The sequence below is a fragment of the Schistocerca serialis genome, chromosome 11, assembly GCF_023864345.2.
Source record: "Schistocerca serialis cubense isolate TAMUIC-IGC-003099 chromosome 11, iqSchSeri2.2, whole genome shotgun sequence".
In the NCBI taxonomy this organism is placed as follows: domain Eukaryota; kingdom Metazoa; phylum Arthropoda; class Insecta; order Orthoptera; family Acrididae; genus Schistocerca; species Schistocerca serialis.
The window spans coordinates 118,885,888-118,910,488 of record NC_064648.1 but is presented as its reverse complement, the minus strand read 5'-3'; the positions used below and the strand labels follow the sequence as shown (position 1 = coordinate 118,910,488).

At 38.1% G+C, this 24,601-nt stretch overlaps 1 protein-coding gene across 8 annotated transcripts in view; it reads left to right on the top strand.

Moving 5' to 3' along the window:
- Window positions 1-5,178: 5,178 nt before the first annotated feature.
- Window positions 5,179-24,601, top strand: part of LOC126426669 (GRB10-interacting GYF protein 2) — a 169,766-nt gene continuing 150,343 nt past the window's right edge. For 6 of the 8 annotated variants that reach the window (XM_050088557.1, XM_050088556.1, XM_050088559.1 and 3 more), the window contains exons 1-3: window positions 5,335-5,445; window positions 5,961-6,001; window positions 12,064-12,379. In XM_050088557.1, coding sequence (XP_049944514.1) covers window positions 5,970-6,001; window positions 12,064-12,379 — 348 coding nt within the window. In that variant the 5' untranslated portion in view covers window positions 5,335-5,445; window positions 5,961-5,969. Of the gene's footprint in view, window positions 5,242-5,334; window positions 5,446-5,468; window positions 6,002-12,063; window positions 12,380-24,601 lie in introns of those variants that run through there. The other 2 variants (XM_050088555.1, XM_050088554.1) reach the window with 2 other exon arrangements.

Here is a 24,601-nt window from a genome sequence, read left to right as displayed (position 1 = left end):
GAAGAAAAGGTGTCACTCAGGTGTAAAATTCAATGACAGCAAAGCGACCAATGAAAACAGTATTATAAACCACAACAAGAGTAATAACTTATGACACTAGATTACATTTCACCACCAGAGATTTAACAACTGTACACATTTCAAAAGTGTTTATTTTTACAGTTTCAGTTGTGCGACATAAATGACTAATGATTAGTTTCAATCATATGTAATGATCATCTTCAGGGCTGAGAGCTCACCCCTGATAAGCAGTCAATATCTTTTGCTAAACACAATCACCATTGAGTTCATTGTGTAACTTCAGGAAAATTACTTTTACCAAAAGATTTTGACTGATCACCAATGGTAAACAATCAGATCTGAAGATGATTACATATGATCCAGACTAGCCATCAGTCATTTATGTCGTGCAACTCAAGAATGAAAAAAAATCATTAAAAACAAACTAACTGCCGGTCCCAAGGCCGGGGCCTCATCTCGCAGGCAATGAGGAAGGAGGAGGGGGAGGAGTAACACCTCGTAAAAAAACCTGGGTCCATTTGGCTCTGGATGGTAACACCCTGTGAGGTCCCCTGCCTAGGGATACAGGTGAAGCCCAGTCAACGGTCTCAAAGGCAGAAGAGGAATCCTAACTCCCAACGGCAGAGAGAGCAGAAGAACCTAATGGAGAAAACCATGAAAAATAATCATTTCGGACTAACAATCCGATGTTACCCAGGAATTCATTTCCTACCATGTACAATTTCAATTGCAGAATGGAAAATCTGCTAGAACAAAGCACTAACCCAGGTGGTAACTCAAAAGAGGAAGCCACCATTGCTTTATGCAATGCATTGGAACCTAGGGTTCTGGAGAGTCCCAACATCTGCATTAAGGATGAGTCGGAGTATCCTTGGTATCCTTCCAAAACTCAATTTCAAAAGGAAATTCTTTGCAGGCACCTTGAACGTAAACTCATTACTAAAAATTGGTAAACAAGAACAACTTGAGATTCTCTTAGATAAGCATGAAATACAAATTTTAGCAGTTCAAGAAACAAGATTTTTGGATGAAAATGTTACAGAAAGCAAAAACCATACAATTTTTAAGGGTAAACCAGCAATAAAAATCATGAAAGGCATGCCAATGCTTGGTTCCGCTTTCTATGTTCACAAAAATTTAGTAGATACATTACAGAATTCAAATCCAGTTCAGAAAAACTCTCTCTTCTCACCGTTAAATGCAAAAATAAACTGTATACCTTTGTTAATTGACATCATCCAATCAATAATGACAATAAGAAAAATCCAAGTAGAAGCATTCTGGGAATTTCTAGAAAAAGAAATATCAAAAATTCCAAAACCAAATGTTTTTACACTAATGGGGGATTTTAATGCACAAATAGGGAGGGAAAAATCATTCTGAAAAATAATAGGATATTATCCAGCTCATAAAAGAACAAACAAAAATGGCAAAAGACTAATCAGTTTTTGTAGAACGTTTCAGTTGAAGGTAATGTCAACCTTCTTCAAAAAATTACCAAAAAAGGCAAAAACATGGATCTCTCCGAATCCAATTCTAGGGGAGTTCCAGTTAGATCACGTGGCTATTTCTAAATGCAATTTTAAAGAAATCATGAATGTAAAAGTAGCAAAAAACAGGGAATTTGATTCTGATCATTACCCGACTAAAATTAAACTGAAACTTCTCCCTAATAAAAACCGAAAGAGACAGAAAAAATTAATTAAATATAATACACAGACAGACTCATCATCGCCAAAGAGGTAATAAAAAATTTTCAGGAAGAAACTGATGGCACTAAATCAGGGAAATGGGAAGAAATATCAAAAGAACACCAGGGCAGCAAAAAATGTATTTGGAACAGCAAAAATGAAGAAGAAAGTCTGGTGGAATGAAATTTGTGAAGAAGCAGTAACAGAAAGAACAAAACAGTGGAAGAAATGGAAATGTTCTGGGAAGCCTGAATACCTTAATGCATTTAGAATGCAAAGGAAAGAAACAGCAAGAACAATAAGGAGTTCTTAAAGATCTTTTGAGAAATCACAACTTCTCGACATACAAAACTATTTTGTAAAAAATAACTCCAGAATTTATATCAGATGTTTAAAAGTCATCTAAAGGGCTACAAAGCTCCAAATATTTGCTTCACAGATGAAAATGGTAAAGTAGGCCTAAGCAACAGCCAGAATTGTGAAATACTTAGAAAGTACTTTGAAAAATTATTGAACTGTGAAGACCCAAACTGTAAGCAAGAATTTCGAGATCTCCATGAAAATACAGAAGCAGATCCGCCACCTACAGCTGAAGAAATTTAAAAAAGCAATAAGTACCATGAAAAACAACAAAGCCAGTGGAGAAGACTCAATTACAGCTGAACAAAATTATAACTAACCTTCAGCTCATGTTTGAAGAAATATGGGAAACTGAATAGATACCAGAAGACTGGAAAGTGGCTCTCATCCATCCCTTACACAAGAAAGGTGATAAGCAAAGTGTAAATAACTAAAGAGGTATATCTTTGTTGCCAGTGGGTTATAAAATACAACACTATTAAACAAGGTAGAAGCAACACTTGGTAGCCAATTGGGAGAGTATCAGAGTGGATTTAGAAAGGGCAGGTCTTGCTCAGAACAGATTTTCAACCTAAAATCCATAATTGGTCACAGACTTACAAACTCCAAAGATAAAGTTGTAACATTAATAGATTTTGAAAGGCATTTGACGCAGTTGATAGGGAAACACTAGATAAATTAGCAAACCCTATTTGTGAAACAATCACAGACACCAAATCAAAAGTAAAGATTCAGGGTGAAATATCGAAGGCATTCAACATAAAAACAGGTGTAAGGCAAGGTGATGGCCTGTCTCCACTCGTCTTTCACTGCGTACAAGAGAAAATAGTAGGAAAATTGAAACAAAAAATAAAAGAAGAGAAGCTATCACCAATCAGACTGGGAACTAAAAACAAAGGTGTGGAAATTCACTGTTTCACATTTGCGGATTACTTTGCCATTCTTTCTGAAGACCTAACAAATGCTGGAATACAAATCAATCACTTAAAAGAAATAGCCAACAAAGCAGATTTCAGAATATCTGCATAAAAAACAAAATTTATGACAAATATAGAAAAATGCTCCAGAATCCCTAGTGACAGATATTGGCCAGATAAAGACGGTAAACAAACTTAAATATCTGGGAGAAATTATCCAGGAAAATGGCTTAGAAAAATTCGCTATGGAAGAAATAGTACATAAAATGGAGAGAGCTTATGGAATAACTAGGAATGTCTACAACAAAAGGTGTCTGTCTAAAAAATTTGAAGATACAGCACTACAAAGCAGTAGTAAAACCAGAATGTCTTTATCCAGGTGAATGTTAAGTACTACAGATTACACACACTTGAAGTCCTAGAAAGAAAAATAATTCGAAAAACACTTGGACCACCAAAAAATACAGAGGTATGGAAATAAAGAAGCAATGAAGAAGTTAATCGCAACATAGAAAACATACATGAAACACTACGAAAGAGGTGACTGCTATTTTTTGGACATTTATACAGAATGAACAACAGGATAACCAAACACATTTTTAAATATCTTTGGGACAATAAGTCATCAATAGCCTGGATTCAAGAAAATAGGAAAGAAACAACGTAAGTGAAAAAGATGCAACAGAAAGAGAGATTTTAAAGAGGAAAGTGTTAAAAATGGAAGGATCCCAAGGCAAGAGGGAGAATAAGATATGGTCAAAATGGTCGGAGAAGAGAAAAAGGATACATAGTGAAAAGATGAAAGAATACTGGAAGAAAAAGAAAGAACAACAAAAAAAGAAGCATTGAAATTGGTGTGTGGTCCTTAGATGACCCAAACAAAGAAAGAAGAAACTAACTGCAAACATAGAAAATATTATGAGGCAAGGTAATTCCATGGCTAGTAAAGGAAACAACAGATGTATAAAACTTCATCCCCTGTAGCAACAAATACGTATCATTGGTATAGATTAAATAATAACAGATGCTCTCAAAATATGCCAACACACATAAAATTGAACTAATTTAAAAGACATATTGCTCTTAAAATAATTAAAATCGTTTCCTCATGCAAAAGATTTATCATATAACAAAGCATAACACATCTCTTTTTAACTTCTCTCCTTTGTCTTACGCCTAGACAAAAGTTTCATGTAACCTTTGTTAAGGAAAACAGGATGTTGGTGATTTCTTCAACTTTGTAGTTATTAAGTTAGCCAACTGAATGCATAAATAATAAATAATCCATTCCAAAACAAAGCACAAAAATTTGTAGCGCTCTTTGTGGACATTACTGACTTAAGGGCACAGTTTCATGTAGGGCCAAAACCACTGCACCGCATTCTCACACTTGGGGGAGACAGGAAGTTTAGTGTGTGACTCTGTTGCCATCTGAATCATTAGAGAAATAGAGACTGTGCTCCACCTCTGCTGGACAAGAACGGCAAAAGACATCAGCCACAGCCTACTGCAAGGCTCTTCCCCGAAAAATTAATCTACAGTGAATTAAGGCAACTACGGCATTCCCAGACCTAGACGGCCACTCATATATTTCAAAAATCTACCCTTCAATGCATATACGGTGTACTAATTGCTGTGCCACCTTGCTCTGTAGATAAATAAATAAAGGTTCTCTCGATGACTCACTTTGTAATAATTTTACCAAAGCATCTCAGTCATTACATGAAGCTAATTAATGAAACAACTATTAATGATCGCTGCTGAAACTGCACAACTAATTATTTCACTCTCATTTATAAATATGGTTTAATGAAACAGAGGCAGTAACTTCTCATGCCTTGTACACCAGTTTACATTGTATCTATAAGGGTAAATATCACAGTCTAACATATGTTAGAATGTGGTAAATATTCTGTATACGTGGGTTAGATTATTTAATTTCACTCAAATTTATTGCGTTCTAATCGGAAACTACGCTTTATCTAGTAGAGGCAACATCGAAGTTAAGAAATATCTTTTTGGTAACTTTGATCGTGCAACAAACTGCCTGCAAGACAGAACATTGGAACAACTAATCCTCGCTCTAAATTCTCACAGCCCTCAGCCCACGTAGTTTATGTTTCTACGGTCCACGAAAACATCTTTGGATACACACGCCAAACATCTTTGAGAATCTTTAGAATTGCATTGGTTTCAAATGACAAGTCGATTGTTGTTATATTTAGAAGATTAGCAAGTTTGGTGCTAATAAGGTGAGCTGCTTGTTACATATGTATCATTCATAGGATCATTATAGCACCGAGATACTGTTGTGTTCATCTGTTTAATACTGTCCATTTCTCTACTGAACTTAACAGACCGTTGTTCACGTGACCTTTTGTTGCTCATGCGCTGAATTTTCTGCGTCGGCCATATTGCTGTGCTGCTTCTACAGATAGTCACGGCGAGATACATAGGTATTTAATTTTATACATACTGAATCGAAGCAGTTGCCTTAATACGGAAAGACGTTTGTCGAAAAAGATAATTTGTGTTATTAGAGTTACTGTCATGCGCTCATTCGGGACTGTTTATAAAGAAATACACACATAAATACAACCAGATTGAAGAAGTCTATGTGGCTGTGTGCTGACACTCAGTAATTTTTCTTCAGTAGTTCAACGGAGTATTTTTTGAAGTGAGCGGCGTATTTCTTTCGTTAGGATCCATTTGGTACTATCTGTTAGGCAACCCGAATTTCCAGTTGAATTTTTGTGGTTTGCAACCTCGACGTCCTTCTGTTCGTATACTTTTAAGGCGTGTGTTATTTTTGTTATATTAAGGGCATACAGCTGTTTTGAGTTAAAGAGAACTTGGGTTTTGACCTTGTGACATATCTCCGAAAGTGAATAGTTCCAGTTGATCGTCAGGAGACTTGTTAATTAAAATATAGTTGCAAGTAGCCTTAAGAAGATATCTTTTCCTGTTGCAGTCCTCTGCGATGGCTGATTCTCTGAAGTTTGGACCTGAATGGTAAGTATTGTCTGATTTTAATATTATTGCTATCTTTTTTGTGTTACTGTAAAATTTTTTAGATTGTACACTACCACTGTCATGAGCAGACAGTTTGCAATACATGACTATTTCACTGAATGCGTTATGTTTTTGTTTTGTGTGTGAATGAAAATTGTTTTTTACGAGACTGTAATGTTTTGGGTGGTAGCGTTTTGATGCGTCGCACACCCAGTGTTTTCGTTTATAATTCAAGCGCACTAATGAATTGTTAACTCTTAACGTTTAGTACTGATTGCAACCAAGTAATAACACGAAAGTTTGATATCACAGCTGACATCCAACTACTGAACCTGTTAAATGTTATAAGAATTGGGAAGTGATAGAGTAGGTGTATTGATCCCAGGTTTTTTGTGTGTACCACTGAAAGTTTGTTCCATTCGGGGTTGGGTAAAATAACTTTTATGAAATGAGTTCCAAAACATCCCTGGAGAATGATTCAGTGTTGTTGAGTTTAAACTCATTTACTATTGTGAGCCGTAGTTTGTTGCCCGTGTGCTACACATAATGCAAAACTTAATTAGTATTGAAATCCATTTCACAGGTAAATTCCTATTGTGGCTATCATTTCATTCTTAAGTATGAAATGAACATTACTCCTGCAACTGAGGTAAACATTGAATGTTGTCTTCACTTAAGCCACTTATAATATTGCCTCCAGTTGAGAAGAGGTTGCTCTAAAAACATGTAGGCAAGACGTTTTTGTCATCATTTCCTCATTCTCAGGAAGCTGTAACGATCATATTATTCATTTTCATGAGACAGTTTTTTCCATGAACAGCAGCGACAGGATAATTTAGTTTGGAGGCCTTAAAAAGCATTTATTTTCCACTGAGTATTGGATATTGACACATTTGGTACAGCTACATATTCCATAGCATAAAACTGCAGAAGTCTGTTTCTTAAAGACGGCTGAAAGGTAAAAGAATTTTGATCTTTAGCCCATAGGTGCAGTGACAAAGTGCATTTGCTACTTGCAGCAATATGTTAGAAGTAGTAGGTTGTTGAGAAAATTGGTTTTCATGGCAAGATAAACTTCTTAAAAAGTGCTCTCACTTAGTGTTATACAAAATATTTTATGTTGGGAAAATGTTTATGAAACGCAAGGATGTTCCATCAGAACTCAATGGAATAACACCATGTGGCCTTCTACATGCTATTAAGTATTGTTGACATGAAGTTATTTTTAAGCCTCTCTAGAGTGATACAGTTATTTTGTCTATCAGTGGAATGAGAATATTAAGGCAATATGCTTTCCTGCAGAGTATCTCTTGGTATGTCAGTGATTTTCAGAATATAGACTTATAAAATAGTGTGACTGCATCTGTTGATAAGGAAAAGTTAATTTTGCATCCCCATTCTTTCATTTGTTCATACACATCCATAATGAAAACAATTTTGATAACACAAGGTGAAATTTGCCCTCTTGTTTACTTTGAATACATCCTTTTTGTGCAAATGTTTATGCCTAAGATTTGAAAGTAGCAGCCATATACTAAGTGACCTAATACAAAGCTTCCCTGGTTTATTATTTAGCAATATTTTTCATTACAGAAATTGTTCTTCATGCATTATTTTCATCTTTTAAATATTGTAATGTCTGTAAACGTGTTACATTCGCAAAAACTTATTTTGATGCAAATACCAGTCCTACTATTTCTTTTTAGTGTGTGTGTGTGTGTGTGTGTGTGTGTGTGTGTGTGTGTGTGAGGGAGTGTGTGTGTGAGAGAGAGAGAGAGAGAGAGAGAACATTTCATTCATCAATTTTTTATTTATGCTGTGATTTATTCACTCTCATTACCACATTTATCGTCTGCCCCACTAAATAAGCTCACAACCTGTAGTCTCGCTTACCTTGGTTGTGAGCTCACTGTGGGAATGTAATGTCCAACGTGTTGTGCCCAAAGGAATCCTTCTGACATCCTAATCTCATTTCTGCTACTCTTCATTACTTTGCACAATTTTACCATTTTCTGTACTAGTTTGGTCTGAAGCAGGGTATCATTTGAGAGCTTAGCAACATTTTCATCATTCCATGAGGTTTTGGGTTGCAGCTGGATGATATCGAAATATTGTATCAAGGTGTTGTCATGTAGCTGGAAGCCCGAAACCTCTTGGTATGCCCATTTCTCTGAGAAAACTTCAAGAATCACATATTCTGTGTTGTTGTTTATGGGCCCATTGAATGCTCAACACAAATCATAAAGTGAGTTATCTTTCCTCCTTCTACTATTTACACTCTTGTTGCATTTTTGATTAAGGTCTGTTTACCAATTCATGTAAAAGTGATTGATATTTATTATCTCAAGGGCTGCGCTTCTTGAGATCGTTATCAGACTGAAGAGGGTGATAAGAGGACCTCTAAACTGTAGTATTAGATGCAAAAGCAACTATGATCTTAATTCTGTGAGAAAAGAATGAATTACTTTGCTACAGTAATTTTTTCTGATCCACCCACATATTCTTGAAAGAGTACAAAGATACACAAATAATTCCTACATGGAATTTTCTCTCTGTGAGCTGGTTTTTTTCTAAGTGGACAGAAGTGAAACACAACATTTCTAAGCCAGCAAATGCTATGTTGTGGCAAAGATTAAGTTTCTTGTTGTGGTGCAAATGTTATCACTTAAGCTAAAACTGAGTTTTTGCTGTTATCATCATACTGGTAAAACCACAATTACAAGTATGAAATGCAATTCTGTATTTAATTATATCATTATTATATGAAGACTGCTTATCCTCTTGCCAACTTCTCCCTCTTTTTCTTATTTTTCTTTCTGAAATAGTTCTACTTGTGCAGATTGTTCAGAGCTTGTCCGATCTTTTTTTTTTCCTCACACAGTCTAACCTTCAACATTTTGTTCTGTCCTCTTCGATTTGCGACATTCCCCAGGTCTCCATCATGGGTCGACAGAAGCGTCCAATCCAACGCGTCGGCTTTGACCCATGACGTAAGGGTGTTGTCGTGTGTGACGTCATGACGGCGCGGAGTTTGGTTTGAGTGTGGCTGTCTCCAGTTCTGTTTTATCTTATTTTATTTACTTTTCTGATCTGTTCGTTCTATCTCGCGAGATTTTTTTTTAAACACTTATTACTTATTTTAATTATCTGTTTCCTCGAATTTCTGTTTTAGTTTATTATATTTATCTTTCTGATCTGTTCGTTCTATCCCGTGAGGGGGTGGTTTTTTTTTAAGACAAAAAACACTAATCAGCTACTGAAGCATCTTTATCTTCTATGGGTTGCAGGGGTTACGACCCCTGGGGAGGTGGGTGGGTATTCATGCATGGCTGTCTTCACTTACACGTTGTAGCTACGCAAGGCGTCTAAATTTGTTTATATTTAGTTTGCCCCCCACCCAAAACACCCCATTTCCTGCGCTTGTCCCGTTAGTGTCATTAGGCTTCTTGTGGAAAGTGTGTGTGTGTGTTTTTGTTTCCGCCATATTTGTGACGTCATGGGCCAAAGCAGACGGGTGGGATCGGACGCCTCCATATTTCCCTCCATCATTTTCATGGTTTTCCAATCAGTCTTCTTTCAGATTCTGCCCATTCCAGATTGCTTTGTGGTAGTTTTTTCCATTCTTTTAGCATGCCCAAATCTTTCCAGTCAATTTAGTTCCACAATTTCTTTTACGGGTTTGATTTGAAGAATTTTTCATTTCTTTTCTCTGCCTTTTTATTCTACTCAGATATTTTTGCTCAGCTGCAGCATTCTGATTCATAGATCAAAATTTGGTAGAGAACAATTTGTGTATCATAGTCTTTGCTTGCACAGGTGTAAGCCAATTCTTAGTTGTCTGATACATAATAAATTCTTAATATTGTGAGATACACAATAATAAAATTTAAATATCTTCCTTGATTTTTTTTTTTTTTTTTTTTCCTGGAGATTTTTGGAAACATTTTTTATAATTTTTCCATTACAACTTACATTCCTCATTTTCCTTGTTAATTTTCATTACTCAACTCTATTAGGCTTATTTTCATGCCTGATTTGTCAAATCCAGTCTGCCAGGTATTTAGTTGTTTCCCAATTCCTGCTCATTGTCTTCCCATATCACCTCACCTGCATGTGGTACGAGTTTCATATAATCTGTTGTTGACCTTGGGCAAATGTTACTTACGATGTCCATGAGCAGATTGAAGAGCACTGTTGGTCGCGCACATTCATGTTGATCAGAGGTCTGTTCTAAACCATTAAGATTTTTTGGTAGCTGCTCAATGTTTAGCATATTAAAAGAAGTCTAGTACCTATACTTTCTGGTAATATTGTGGTTTTGAGTGATAGATACACTTCTGGTTTACATTTTAGTGTCTCAAATATCTAAGTAATTTGTGTCTGTGCTTTGAAACCCTTTTTTTAATTTGAGTTAGTTTCTTTTTATGTTATCCGTGTTTGTACTAATTTGCTGTAAGAAATTTCTATTTTTGACGGTAGTAATTTGGCTTTATAAGATTACTACTTTCGAGAAAAAATTGTTGAATTTTATACAGAAATGCTTTTTGTGCTGTTACCCTGTATTGTTACTCTGATTTCACTAAAATAAGCTGACAACCTTTAGTGTCATTTACTTTTCTTAAGAGCTCACTGTGGTAACAGTTATGATGGGAATGCGTGTGGGAATATCAGATATGGTGTACCCAGAGAAATCCTTCCGACACGGCTTTAATTTGCTTTTTGTGAAACATGCAGCCAGGTTGACTTGGGCTGAACAGATTTTGCGAACTTGGTTGGTTTTTATGTTACTGTGCATGGAGAGATAACAAAGAACCTCTGAAATGAGAAATTACACTTCCTATTTTCCTGTAGCCTTTTCCCATTTGTTGTGGGGTAGGGGTTGTTGTTACCAGTTTTGGTAAGGTAGTGATATTAGGTGACTGGATCCCTCCATGATGGCACAACTCTCCCACCCCTCCCCCTCCGGCAAGGCATCGTTTTACCCAATCTGTCTCTATCTCATGTTAAAGTGTGGTAATATTCTTGACGTGTTTGCAGAAAGTGTAACCGAGTCGGAAACTGGGTACTAGCCCAGTATTTACCTAGTTGGATGTGGGAATCCACCTAAAAGCCACAGAAAGGCTAGCCGGCTCACCAGCCCTCATTGTTAATGTGTGAGGCAGATAAACTCTGGGGCTAACTCGCCTCCCTGTGTGTATTGAAAGCAGCCCTTTAATGCATCCATCTATGCAAATGGGTAATATGGGAAATTGTCCTAAATCACAAGTCTGTTGTTTCTTAATTTAATAGCCAGTCTGCGAATTATATAGTGACTTGTTGGATGATTGAGTAGTTTTGACTCACATGTTGTCAAAGAAACTGAGAAAAGTAAATAAATAATTTAAAATTATTGTATATAAACTAGTAGCTGTTGGAGACTTCGATTTGAGTGACTCTGTTTTGAGCTAACGTTGTTGTGCAGAAGTAATTTTTACAGCTGCCCTCATTGAATATTTAGTTAAAGTTTGTATGTGTTGAGTGATTCTTCTCAGTGCCTCACTATACGCATGGTGCGGATGTTACTTGATGACGGGAATTACTGGTAGAATAGAAAATCGATGCTGTGGGATCAGAGTCAGTGGAAGTTTGTGCCTTACCTTTCCACAAGACGTATCTATGAAGGGTCCGGTAACATCAGTGACAATGAGCCTTTCAATTGCACCTGGAGGTATCAGATGCCCTGACACTTTAGGTGGCTGTTTGCGATAAGTGGGAAATGTGGGATCGAGTCCAAGTTTGGCACAAATTTTTGTTTGTCACGACATTCAGTACGATGGAGGTTCAGCATTTATGAGCAATTTTCACTGGCATTCCATATCATTAATTCTTCACTAATATCACCCCTCCATTTCATTTTATGTCACTGAATTTACGAAGTGTACTTTTTATTCATTTGTGTCTGCTTTTTAATGTGTATGACCATAGTGTGCTACATTCCTTCCAGTACCATAAGATATGAGAGTAAAGAGAAGGTGTTGAGGAAGGGGTACAATTTTTAACTTGTGTCCGATCATATTTTGCAGGCTGCGCACGCTGAACCAGTCACTGGCTGCGTCAGCTGCTGCGAGCAATGCCTGCACGCCGCCTTCCAGCGAGGGCAGCAGTGGGGGTGGGGGCGGGCACGGGCCCTCGACGACGACTGCGGGGGTGGGGGCGGGGCCGACGGTGCCGCGGCCTGCGCTTACCCTTGCTCGGCACCGGTACGGCCGCGAGGAGATGTTGGCCCTGTTCGACCCGGGCCTTCCGCCCCCGCCTCCATCGCCAGCTGCCCTTGCCGTGCTCTTCGTGGAGCGCGCTCAGCCACCTCTTGCTCTGGTGCAGATGTCGGATGATGAAACAGTGAGTGAATATCTGTAATTGGCATTCCTAATTGTAAAGCTTTGAGTACACAGAGTAAAGACCAGCAAATGATTTCAACTCAGTTAAAATAACACAATGCTTGGCAGTAAATTCACGTCAGTCATTGAATACATTATGGCTGTGGCAGCAACAGCTGGATATTTCTGGTCTAATTACATTGAAACACTATCCATTAAGTCAATTAACTTGCTGCACAGATAAACAATGCACACAGTGAAAATGAATCCCAGTTATTAAGACACCGACCTGTAGTGTTGTCTGCAACTGACTGTGGCAACTGACACATGGTGGCAGAGCATTAAGCCAAAGGTGAACATAATTAATACAGAATTGTGTGTTTTATGTCTTAACTGTGATATCAGTAACTTTTCTCTGTCTTTCATTGTGATTACTCAAAAAGTTGTATGATTTGTACAACATTGTATGGTGATGTTCATGTGGCTAACTGTTTTATCCTGCATCTGTAAAGTCATGTGAAAACACATCTGTTAATTTCTGTCATTTCTCCTTGTCTGTAATTTCTAGTAGACATTGTGCGTGTATCCCACTTTCATAAGATTCGGCCTGTAGTATCAGTTACTTAGGTTGTGCATCAAAGTGGGAACAGTAATTGTGGGAATGTGTATGGATGTGTCTGCACACATTGCCGTGTCCAAAGGAATCCCACAGACATTCTTGTCAATTATCTCTCTGCTAGTGTTTTCTGGACCCACAGTAACGAAGTTTGATTAAAAAGAAATCATTATCATTTTATGTCAAACTTTCGAAGCAACTAAAACATAAGCCGCAGCTGTGATTGAGTGAGTGTTTCTGTCTGAGTTTTTGTATTTTTAGTGCAATTAATTAATGATGACTTTGTATCTGCATTGAAGTCTTCATTAGAAATGCTATACACATTGCTCTTATGTACTGAAATGTAGGGGAGGGAGTCATACTTGCAGAGAAGCCATTGCGTTGATTAGTGATAAGCTGTAGCTGTTTCTTCATTATATGCATTATCAAGGACGAATTTAAAAAATATATCTTAGTTTAATTCTATTTTTCTCCTTCGTCCACAATTCCAGTGTCATTGTTCAAAAGTGTAGCCATCTTACATTAGCTGGTAGCCCATTGTATCAATTACTGATGTTTTATACCGAGTGGGGGGACACCGTTTGCAAGGAGGTCTGTGGGTCTCTTTCCATATATTAGCATGTCCAAAGGAGTCCTGCATATGTTTGTGCCTTGCATGTTATATCTGTGTACTGGCATCAGATGGCTCATGCAGTAACCTTATTTGACAACTAGAAAGTTGCTACAGTTTCATCTGTAATGACTCCCACAGCTCTGGATATCTTCTTTGAGTAACTTCAGTAGTCTTTTGATGCAGCTACGATTACGTAGGATGTTATCCTCAAAAGTGATAGGAATGAAAAGCATCACATAAGCTTAGTACTGGTAATCAAATGCTTTTTTAATTATTTTTTTTTTTTTTATTTCTACATTTCCCTCTAGTATGAGTCGTAATGTACATTCGGCAATAGTGCCTAAGTATTGAAAAATATAATATGTAAATGGTATATTGATTTAAGTCTGCCCACAGCTTTAGTACCACTGTTTTGAAATTTGTCCAACTTTCTTGAGGTGGCAACCTTTAGCATGATTTACTGAAGTTGTGCACTGAATGTGGAACAGCAATTGTGGATATGTGTATGGATGTGTGTGTTCATTTTGCAGTGTCCAAAGGAGTCCCATAGACATTTGTACCTCGCATCTCATATTTCTTTACTAGCAATCAGTGATCCATTCAGTAACCCGCTTTGAGTGCCAAAAAGTTGCTGCATGTTCAGATTAGGAGCACTTCTTTGAGTAACATTTAATTGTGCCAGTTACTATTGTAAGAGTTGTTATCTTTAAAAGAGATTGAAAGTAATATCAGCACAATATTTTAGTAAAATATTGTTTTAAATTTTATGTTTCTGCCTTTCCATGTGGTGTGAATTGAGACATAAAACAGCCAACAAAGGCTGAAAAGTGTATCGTCCAATCATTGTGACTGAAAAATCAGTGTATTTTTTAGTGTTTGGTTTTCTGTTGCCTCATTACTTGTATTGTCATGGTATAATTTCTGTGGATATGAAATCTTACAGTAAAAAGTATGATGGGATAATCATTCATTAGTTGAATTCTATGTCACCAACTCCAGTAGCCTTGTTTGTAAGATAACCCCACTTTCTTACGCCAACAGCCTGTAGTATTAATTACTGAGGTTGTGTGTTCAATGTGGGAACAGCAATTGTGGGATGTGTATGGATGTGTCTGCATATGTTGAGATTTCCAAAGGAATCCCACAAACACTTCCAATATCTCTTATCCTATTGATTGCAGGTATAAGATGGCCCACTCAGTGGCCTGATTTTACTCATTAGAAGTCACTTCCATTTCGCCAGTGATAGTTCTAAGGTCTGATCAGCTACTGTAAGCAGCTTCCATATTGGCATTTTGTGTGTGCCTTTCCTTTTCAAAATTTATTTCACTTCTACCTGCTTATGTTTTGTCCTTTTATTGTATCCCTCCCTAATAATTACCATGTATAGCAAATCTGGAGTAATGTAGGAACACAGAAGTCAATACTTTCAGTACTTATCCTGCAGGCTAGATTGTAGAAGTACAGGATGTACATTTATAGGTTTAAAAAAGTTTTTAGCAATGTTGACTGAAATGTCCTCTTTAGATTTTTGAGGTTATCAGTGATAAAATACGAGAAGTCAAAGGCCATTTAAAGTCTGCTGACAATATTGTTAACCCGTCATAAATGGCATAGGACTTGGATGATCAATTGAACAGGATGAATAGTGTCATCGAGAGAGCCAAATTATGTCCAAAGTAAAAAAGGATAATGGACTGTACTTGAATTAAGAGTAAAGGCTGAGTAGTAGATTAGGAAATGTTAAAACTAGTGGTTTATTTAGTTTTGGTAATGGGGTAGCCCAGCAATGAAAACAGAAACAAAAAGAACATATGCCAACTGGCAGTAACAAGAAAATCTTTTCTGTTAAATAAAGATGTTAATATCAAGTACACTAGGTGTGTGAGGAGCGATGGTCAGTAATCAGAGGTATGAGAGGAACACTCCTTCAAACCAAAGAAGTCTACTAAACATGAGCTCAAAAACGCAAGCCTTAAGAGTGATGAGCTTTTGTTCATCTTTGCTACTGTGAAACACATCTCTAGTGCTCATAGCTCTGGAAAAACTGAAAACAGAGAGCTTGCAGTAGAAGAGATTTGTTTCATAAAATCGATGATGATGTCAGAATGCCGTTTCTGAAGCTATTTGTGTAGAGTGTAGCTTTGTGTGGAAGTGAAGTAAGGATGATAAACAGTCCATACAAAAAGAGACCAGAAACTTTTGAAATGTAGTGCTGCTGAAGATAAGATGGGTAGATCAAATAACTAATGAGGTAGTGAATATAATAGAGGGAAACATTCCACATGGGAAAAATATATCTAGAAACAAAGAAGATGTGACTTACCAAACGAAAGTGCTGGCAGGTTGATAGATACACTAACAAACACAAATATACACACAAAATTCCCGGGATTGGCATGACTCCTTACCCTCTCCCTTAATACCCACATCCTTTCGTCTTTCCCTCTCCTTCCCTCTTTCCTGATGAAGCAACCGTTGGTTGCGAAAGCTTGAATTTTGTGTGTATGTTTGTGTTTGTTTGTGTGTCTATCAACCTGCCAGTGCTTTCGTTTGGTAAGTCACATCTTCTTAGATATAATGAGGTAGTGAGACGTATTAGGGAGAAAAGAAATTAATGGAATAACAGGCCACTTGCTGTGACATCAAGGAAAAGTCAGTTTGTTAAGAGAGGGAAGTGTGCGGGGCAAAAATTGCAGAGAAAAATAAAGATTGACTAGAGTAAGCTGTTTCAAGTGAATGTTGGTTGCAGAGAAGAGATGACCTAATGTAGAGAGCTCTACAAATGTTTTGTTAGTACTGAAACCTAAAAACATCATCACTAACCAACCAATAAGTGGCACTATATAGAAGACGTAATGATTGAAAAGAAGAAACTTGAAAAAGAAAAAAATCTTAGAAATCACTGTAAATGCCATATATGTTTACTAGAATTATTCTAACTCCATAGAAAATAGTATTCCTTGCATTGGGTAGGTACATATCTGGAAAATAACAAAATGCAGCATTCACATGACATGCATATTTGATAAACACTTTGAACCTATTGCAGACATAATATGTTGAAGAGGTACGTTCTGTACCGCCACAAAGACTTTATGTAGGCCCCTTATCACAACATACATCTTTTCTTAACAGCATAATGAAATCCAGTTAAACTTCATAGGACAGATTTTGCACCACTCTCACGAGTTGTGGATTTTGATTTTCTTGATTGAAACATCCTTCTCAGTATGCTCTTGATCAAAGGTAATAATTGTATATAGGCTCTTGTGTAATGGACATGAGTAAACGCGCATTCTTAATGCATCTCAGTAGTGTGTGCTCTTGTCGCCAATCATAAATGGTAAATGGGAGAATACAGCTTGTGAACACTACAGAATGTTGACAAGAATGAGAAAGTTATTTCAAGCTTAAGACTCTGTGCACATTGTCACTCCAGGGTAAGGAGGATAGTCAACAAAGAAGCTGCTCAGCGAATAGATACACATATTAGCAACATCATTCAACTGATACCATGAAATGCGAAACATTGAAGATCTGCCTTGTAGTAGTCCATGCACTCAACCACTAGTGATGACTGCCACCTACAAATTATGGCTTGTTCAAACCCTGAGGGGAATGCAACAGCACTGTGTACTGCCTTTTAGGCTGCAATTGCAGTGGGACCGACAGTGGTCACCAAATGCCGTCATCAGAAGTAGCCTGAAGACGCCAGCTGGCAGTTCGGTTACAGTTTATCCCAACTCCTTTGCCTGTTTTTGACGGGAAGAATGCCATGACTGAGGTGCGACCTTTGCTGTTAAAATGACGCCAAATGCATACAGATAGGCTATATCTGTTTCGAAAACAACACTGTGAGTACTGGATACTCATTCTCCTGCTGTTGGACTAACCAGAAAAGTTTTACAAATATCTGAGATGAATAGAAAATCATCTATTACATACCCAGAATGATTCGTGGTTACATTGAAAAGCAAGATTATAAACACTCTGCACAGCTTCAAATAAATTTGCAAAGCAGGCATACCTCAATTAGCCTTCAATGACTGTCGTTAAACTTATTGTTGAATGACAAACATAAATTTTACACAAACCACCTCATATGTCGTCACCACCCTACTGACATAAAAACGTTAATAAGTAGTGATAAGTTATGCTCCTACCACTCTCCAGAAACAATCCACCACAGTAACTTCAAGCATCTGAATTGATATATTTCTCACTTGAACACCTAATTTTTTGAGGATGTAAACTAGGCCTAACATATCTCAACACTGTTTTTGGCTGTTTTGCCAAGTAAATGGTGCACAAAGTATGGGATGAAATGGGTGGAGACAACCTCCGAACGTGTGTAGGTAGTACAGGGTAATGTTCAGTTAATTGTTACTAAATTTTTAAGTTGTTTGAAACTTAGGGTTTCCAATGAAGTAGCGATTTCAATCCATAGATTCTGAGACCTATCCTTGTTACAATATTTCTCATCTTCAGGGTGCCACAAATTCCTTTTTTGCACTGAACTTTAATGTTTCTCACAGTCCATGTTATCGCATGTAGGAATGTTGCCTGATTTGACCAAAGAAAACAAACTGATTTGAATACCGTCAGCCATTGTCTGGGGTCTGTACATTTGGGTATTGAGATGGATTGCAATGAGACTGCACACATACCGGTGTACCAGTTTGAAGATCGGTAGTCCTTGGCCGATGTAGGTCATCGGTTGAATCCCCCCCGTGTAGGTGCCACTGTGACGGCGCCTTAGGAGCTGAGTTGGAGGACTGTGCCAAATCGGTGAGAATACAACTGTCGTTGCATCAGTTTGGTTTCTAGGTGTCCATTAAGAACAGTGGTACAAAGCACACCGCCATGCACGAAGGAGGTGGGTAAAGGAAAACATGTAATTGAATCTGGATTGATGGTATTGGTTTCTCATCACCAACAAGTTCTGTGCCCGACGATCATAGTAGAAGAGTGCGGAGGCGGCCAGTAGTCAATGTGAATCTTAGGTGTGCAGTCGCACAGGTTTGCCAGTTGTATGAGCTGGTATCGTGGACAACTGTAAATGTCTGTCATCAGTACTGAGGGAAATTTGATGGCTGTGCAGTATCGTATATGTGAGACAACTTACACACTTTAACAATACTGAAATGGGACCCTACTCACTACTCACTTCAGCTTCACAATGAGATTTTGATAAGATGCTATTTTGATAAGATGCTATTTTGATAAGATGCTATTTTGATAAGATGCTATTTTGATAAGATGCTATTTTGATAAGATGCTATTTTGATAAGATGCTATTTTGATAATGGATTAGTCCTGATTGGGAGTGCATTTGTATAGGGTAGGTGTGAGCAATTGTTTTATCTTTTCTTTCTTTTCTTTTTTTGGGGTGGGGGGTGTTAGCTGAGGGCTGTGTGTGTGTGTGTGTGTGTGTGTGTGTGTGTGTGTGTGTGTGTGTGTGGGGTTAACTTTGCATTTCAGAAAATGTATAAGTTGTGCCATAAAAATCAGTAAATATAAATAAAATTTTATTCAGTGTATGTATTGTGGTGGAATAAGAGAGCAAATTGAATTTAGACTGAATTTTCTTAAAATTCTGAAATCTTGTGACATTGTTGTCCAAACTCTACAGATGATCCATGAATTTAGCAGAAACTGCTTCAGGCAATTTCTGTATTCCGAGTAAAGATAAATGCCTTTACGATTGCTTCCATCAGCCAGCATGCCGAGTGTTAAATTGGTTTGCACAGGTTGTCTCTACACTGCACACTCGTACTGATGTCTTCATTCTTGTGGAAATCTCTGATCACAAACAGGAAGTAAGTCTCAGTTCGAAGGAGATTTCTCTCAGTGGTTTGGCGGGCCATACAAAAACCCTCAGAGTGTGTTGTGTGGCCCATAGGCTGCTGTTTGTCCACTCCTGGTCTAGGGGTTGTCTTATAGATGTTTACAAGTTTGTAGTCAGTCAGAGCATTACTGTCTAGTGCTCAACAGTATAAGTGTGACATATAACACCTAGTTTAACGTCTTAGAGATACAGTTATTCCAGACTTCCGTACAGTGCCTTCTAAACAATTAAAGCTCCTGCCAAGATAAAGGTTTTGATTGGGAATAGTTTTGTTAATAATACGCTGGCTTCAGTCTCTTACTTCAGTCCAGTATGTTTTGGAACTACAAATCCATTCTGAAGGGCTATGTTGACATCTTTTGGACATTACGTCTGCTTCATTTTATCACCTAGCAGTAAATGAACTGTTTTGTTGTTAGTTTTATGTCAAAAAATCCCAGATAAAATATTCATCTTTTGCATTGATGGAAAAACTTCCACATTCACATGTACACTGAAAATAAATATGTATTGAATTTTTTAGTACTTCCATGCCTACTATTCCAGTAGCAATGTTACGATATTTATCCCACTTACGTAAGTTGGCAATCTATAGTATCCGTTACTGAGGTTGTGTGCCCAGTGTGGGAACAGTAACCGTGGGAGTGTGTATGGATGTCTCTACACACATTCCCTTGTCGAAAGGAGACACCCCCCCTCTCATGACATTTGAATTGCTCTTCACATCAAGTCAATTTCTTAAAATCTGACCGAAGTGTAGGGTTTGTTAGTTCAGATTTGATTATTTATCGCCCTTGCTCAAACCTTACTATATAGTAATTTTTCTGATTTATGCATATTTATTTTTGAACCTAGCATTTATTTTTTGTTTTTGTCAAATGCAGGAAGACATATCTTGATAGTCCTATCACATGGAACATTGTTTTACTCCATTTGATGCAGTGTTTTTGCGAAGTAGAAGATGTAATTACATATTTATAGAAGACAATGTACTTCTGTTTGCTGAGAATAATGTGGTGGCTTACCACACAGTTTTACAGTTTTTGTCATTAAGACTATGTTCCTTTGATATTGGGGCTAACAAGAAGTAGCCTATTACAGGCTTTTTGAGTTTCTCTACTATTTCCAAGAATGTATAGCACTAATATGGAAAACTATTAACCTGATCAGTTGATTGGTTTTTTGGCTATCACAACATCTAAAGTAATTTGTGAAATCAAAGGTGACCCCACTTTCATAAGCCGGCAACCTATAGTATCAATTACTGAGGTTGTGCGCTCAATGTGGGAACAGCAATTGTGGGAATGTGTATGGATGTCTCTGCACACATTGTCATGTCCAAAGGAATCCCTCAGACATTTGAATCAGGTTCTGCATAGGTCTGTTTTTTCAGATCTATCAGAAAGTGAGTTCATTTATTTATTTTGGTTCTCCTGGACCAAACCATATGCCAAGGTATTTTTTCCGTTTTGTAGCTATTTATGTCTGAGCCCAACATTTTTATATATATATAGTTTGAGATGTGCATTAAAAGTGTGTACTGGCAATCCCCATCAGGCAACACGTTTTATGGTTCCAGTAAATAGTCTGTTCCTGAGAAATAGGTGTGATTACATTTATATAGAAACAAATGTATTTGTTGTTTGCTGGGGCAAATATAGTGACTTATCATACTTATTTCATTATTAAGATAATGTATCCCATGGTATGACAGCTGACAGAAAATGTGAAAGGCATGGCATGTTTCCCAAATCAGTGTTACATACTTTTAAAAGCAGTAGTGACAAATAATTGTTTTATCAGAATTGATAGTTTTCAAAGCTGTTGTAAAATACACTGAAGTCACAAAAGTCATGAGATATCTCCTAGTATGGTGTTGGTCTTACTCCTTTTGCCCAGTGTATTGCAGCATCTCAACGTGGTATGGACTCGACAAGTCGGAAGCCTCTGCAGAAGTATTCGGCCACACTGCTTCTGTAACCATCCATAATTTTAAACTGTTGCCAGTGCAGGATTTTATGCACAAACCCCATAAATGTTTGATGGAATTCATATCAGGCGATCTGATTGGCCAGATCATTCTCTAGAACTGTCCAGAATGTCCTTCAAAGGAGTCGCAGGTAATTGTGGTCCTGTGACATGGCACACTGTCATCCATAGAAATTCCATGGTTTAATGGCTGCAAATGATCTCAAAGTAGCCGAGCATAACCATTTCCAGACAATTTTTGGTTTTGGTTGGACCACAGGACATTGTCCATTCCATGTAAACACAGCCCACACCATTATGAACCACCAACAGCTTGCACAGTGCCTTGCCTTGGCTCCATGGCTTTGTCGGATCTGCACTACACTAGACCCTACCATCAGCTCTTGCCAAGTGATGTCGGCAGTCATCTGACCTGGCCATGGTTTTCAAAACGTGTAGGGTCCAACCGATATGCACAAGCCCATGAGAGGCGCTGCGTGTGTTGCCGTGTGTTCGTAAAGTCACTGGTGTCTGTTGTCTGCTGCCATAAACCATTAATGCCAAATATGTCTCACTGTCCTGATGGCTACATTAATTGTATGTCCCACGTATATTTCTGCAGTTATTTTACGCAATGTTGCTTTTCTGTTAGCAGTGACAACTCTATCCAAATGCCACTGTTCACGGTCGTTAAGTGAAGGCTGTTGGCCACTACATTGTCTGTGGTGAGAGTTAATGTCTGTAATTTGGTATTCTTGGTCACTCTTGACACAGTAAATCTTGGAAGCAAATTCCCTAACAATTTCTGAAATGAAGTGTCCCATGCGAGTAGCTCCAACTACCATTCCGTGTTCAAAATGTGTTAATTGCTGTGTGACCATAATCACATTGAAAAACTTTTGACATGAATTGCCTGAGTACAAATGACAATTCCGGCAATGCACTGCCCTTTTATGTCTTGTGTACACGATACCTGGTACCACTGCCATCTGTATATGTGCATATCACTGTCCCATGACTTCTGTCACCTCAGGGTATACAGTTAGCAGAGTTATGTAATTTGTGAAGTCAAGATAGACCCGACTAAAATAAGCTGGCAACATATAGTATCAATCACAGAGGTTGTGCACTCAATGTGAGAACAGCAGTTATGGTAATGTGTATGGATGTGTCTGCACTTACTGCCATGCCCAAAGGTATCCTATGGACATTTGTGTCATGTATCTGATTTCGTTGCTTGGATATGTCACCTGATGTGATCCTTACTCAGCCCAGCCATTTTACATGTTATAATTCTGAGCTCTGAGGAAATGCCTTGAGCAATATTTAAGCCTTCTTCTGCCTGACTGGACAATATTTCATTGACATATTTCACCATCATTAGGTGCGTCTCAAGTACTGAACCATCTCTCTCTCTCTCTCTCTCTCTCTCTCTCTCTCTCTCTCTCTCTCTCTCTCTGTCTTTGTGTCACGACTGTTAATTTATCTGTCATTAATAATCTTACGAAATAGATAAATTACTGCCCACGTAAAGGTGTCATGTTGAGTTGCAGACAGGCATGACAAAAGGACTATTGCACATAAGCTTTTAGTGAAAACTGCCTTCAGAAAAGAAAAACGTGTACATATTCACATAAGCAACCTCACCTCAAACACACTTGGCCGCTATCTCCAGCGATAGGTAGTGGTTGTGAGTGTGGTGTGAGATGTCCTTGTTTGTGTGAATGGGTGTTTTTCTTTTCTGAAGGCAGCTTGGGCTCAAAGAATATGTGTAACAGTCTCTTTGTCATCATATCAGAAAATGAGGAAAAACAATAGATTGGTACTCACAGTAAAGATGACACATTAAGTTACAGAGAGCACAATGACAAGACTTTTACAAAAAAATTATCTTTTGGCCAAAGACTACTTCAGAAAAGGAGAAAAATAAACACAAGATTGCCATAATGAGATTTTCACTCTGCAGCGGAGTGTGCGCTGATATGAAACTTCCTGGCAGATTAAAACTGTGTGCCGGACCGAGACTGGAACTCGGGACCTTTGCCTTTCGCTGTGTGGATGGGGCGTGAGTCGTGCTTGGGTAGCTCAGTTGGTAGAGCACTTGCCCGCGAAAGGCAAAGGTCCTGAGTTCGAGTCTCGGTCTGGCACACAGTTTTAATCTGCCAGGAAGTTTCAAGATTGCCATCTTTGGCAGCTTGTAGTGGAATGCAGCTGTAACATGGAATGAAAGCAGCATCTAGCGGGTGCAGGAAGGGGAACAGATAGCAGTGTACGCATGGTGGGAGAAGAGAGTGCTGTCTGGCAGTGTGTGCAGGGACTAGGCACCAGACACAGCATCAGGAAGCTGTGGGGAATACCATATTTCTGCATTTTTGAAAAGCATTCGACGTGATACCCCACTGCAAACTGTTAACAAAGGTACATGAATACGGAATAGGCTTCCAGATATACGAGTGGCACGAAGACTTCTTAAGTAATGGAATCCAGTATGTTGTCCTCCACAGCGAGTGTTGCTCGGGGTCAGGGTTAACGTCAGGAGTGTCTGGTTGTTTGCTGATGTGGTGATGTACAGCAAAGTGTCAAAGATAAGTGACTATAGATTGAAACAAGATCACCTAGACAAAGTTTATACTTCATGTGATGGATGGCAGTTGGCTCTTAATGTAGGAAAACATTAGTTAATGCAGATGAGTAGGAAAAGCAGACCTGTAGTGTTTGGATACAGCATTAGTAGTGTCCTGCTCAGCACAGTCATGTCATTTAAATACCTGCACGTAACGTTGTGAAGCGATATGAAATGGAATGAGCAAGTGAGAACTGTAGTAGGGAAGACAAATGGCCGACTTTGGTGTATTGGGAGAATTTTAGGTAAGTGTAGTTCATCTGTAATGAAGACTGCATATAATACACTAGTGTGATCTATTTTCGCTCAAGTGTTTGGGGTCCTCACCAGGTTGGACTGAAGGAAGACACCGAAGCAACTCAGAGGAAAGCTGCTGGATTTGTTATCAGTAGGTTCGAACAGCATGCAAATGTTATGGGTATGCTTCAGGAGCTCAAGTGGAAATTTCTGGAAGAAAGAAGATGGTCAATTTCGAGGAACAGTACTGAAAAAGTTTAGAGAACTGCCATTTGAAGCTGACTGCAGAACGATCCTACTGCCGCCAACATACATTTCGCGTACAGACCAGGAAGA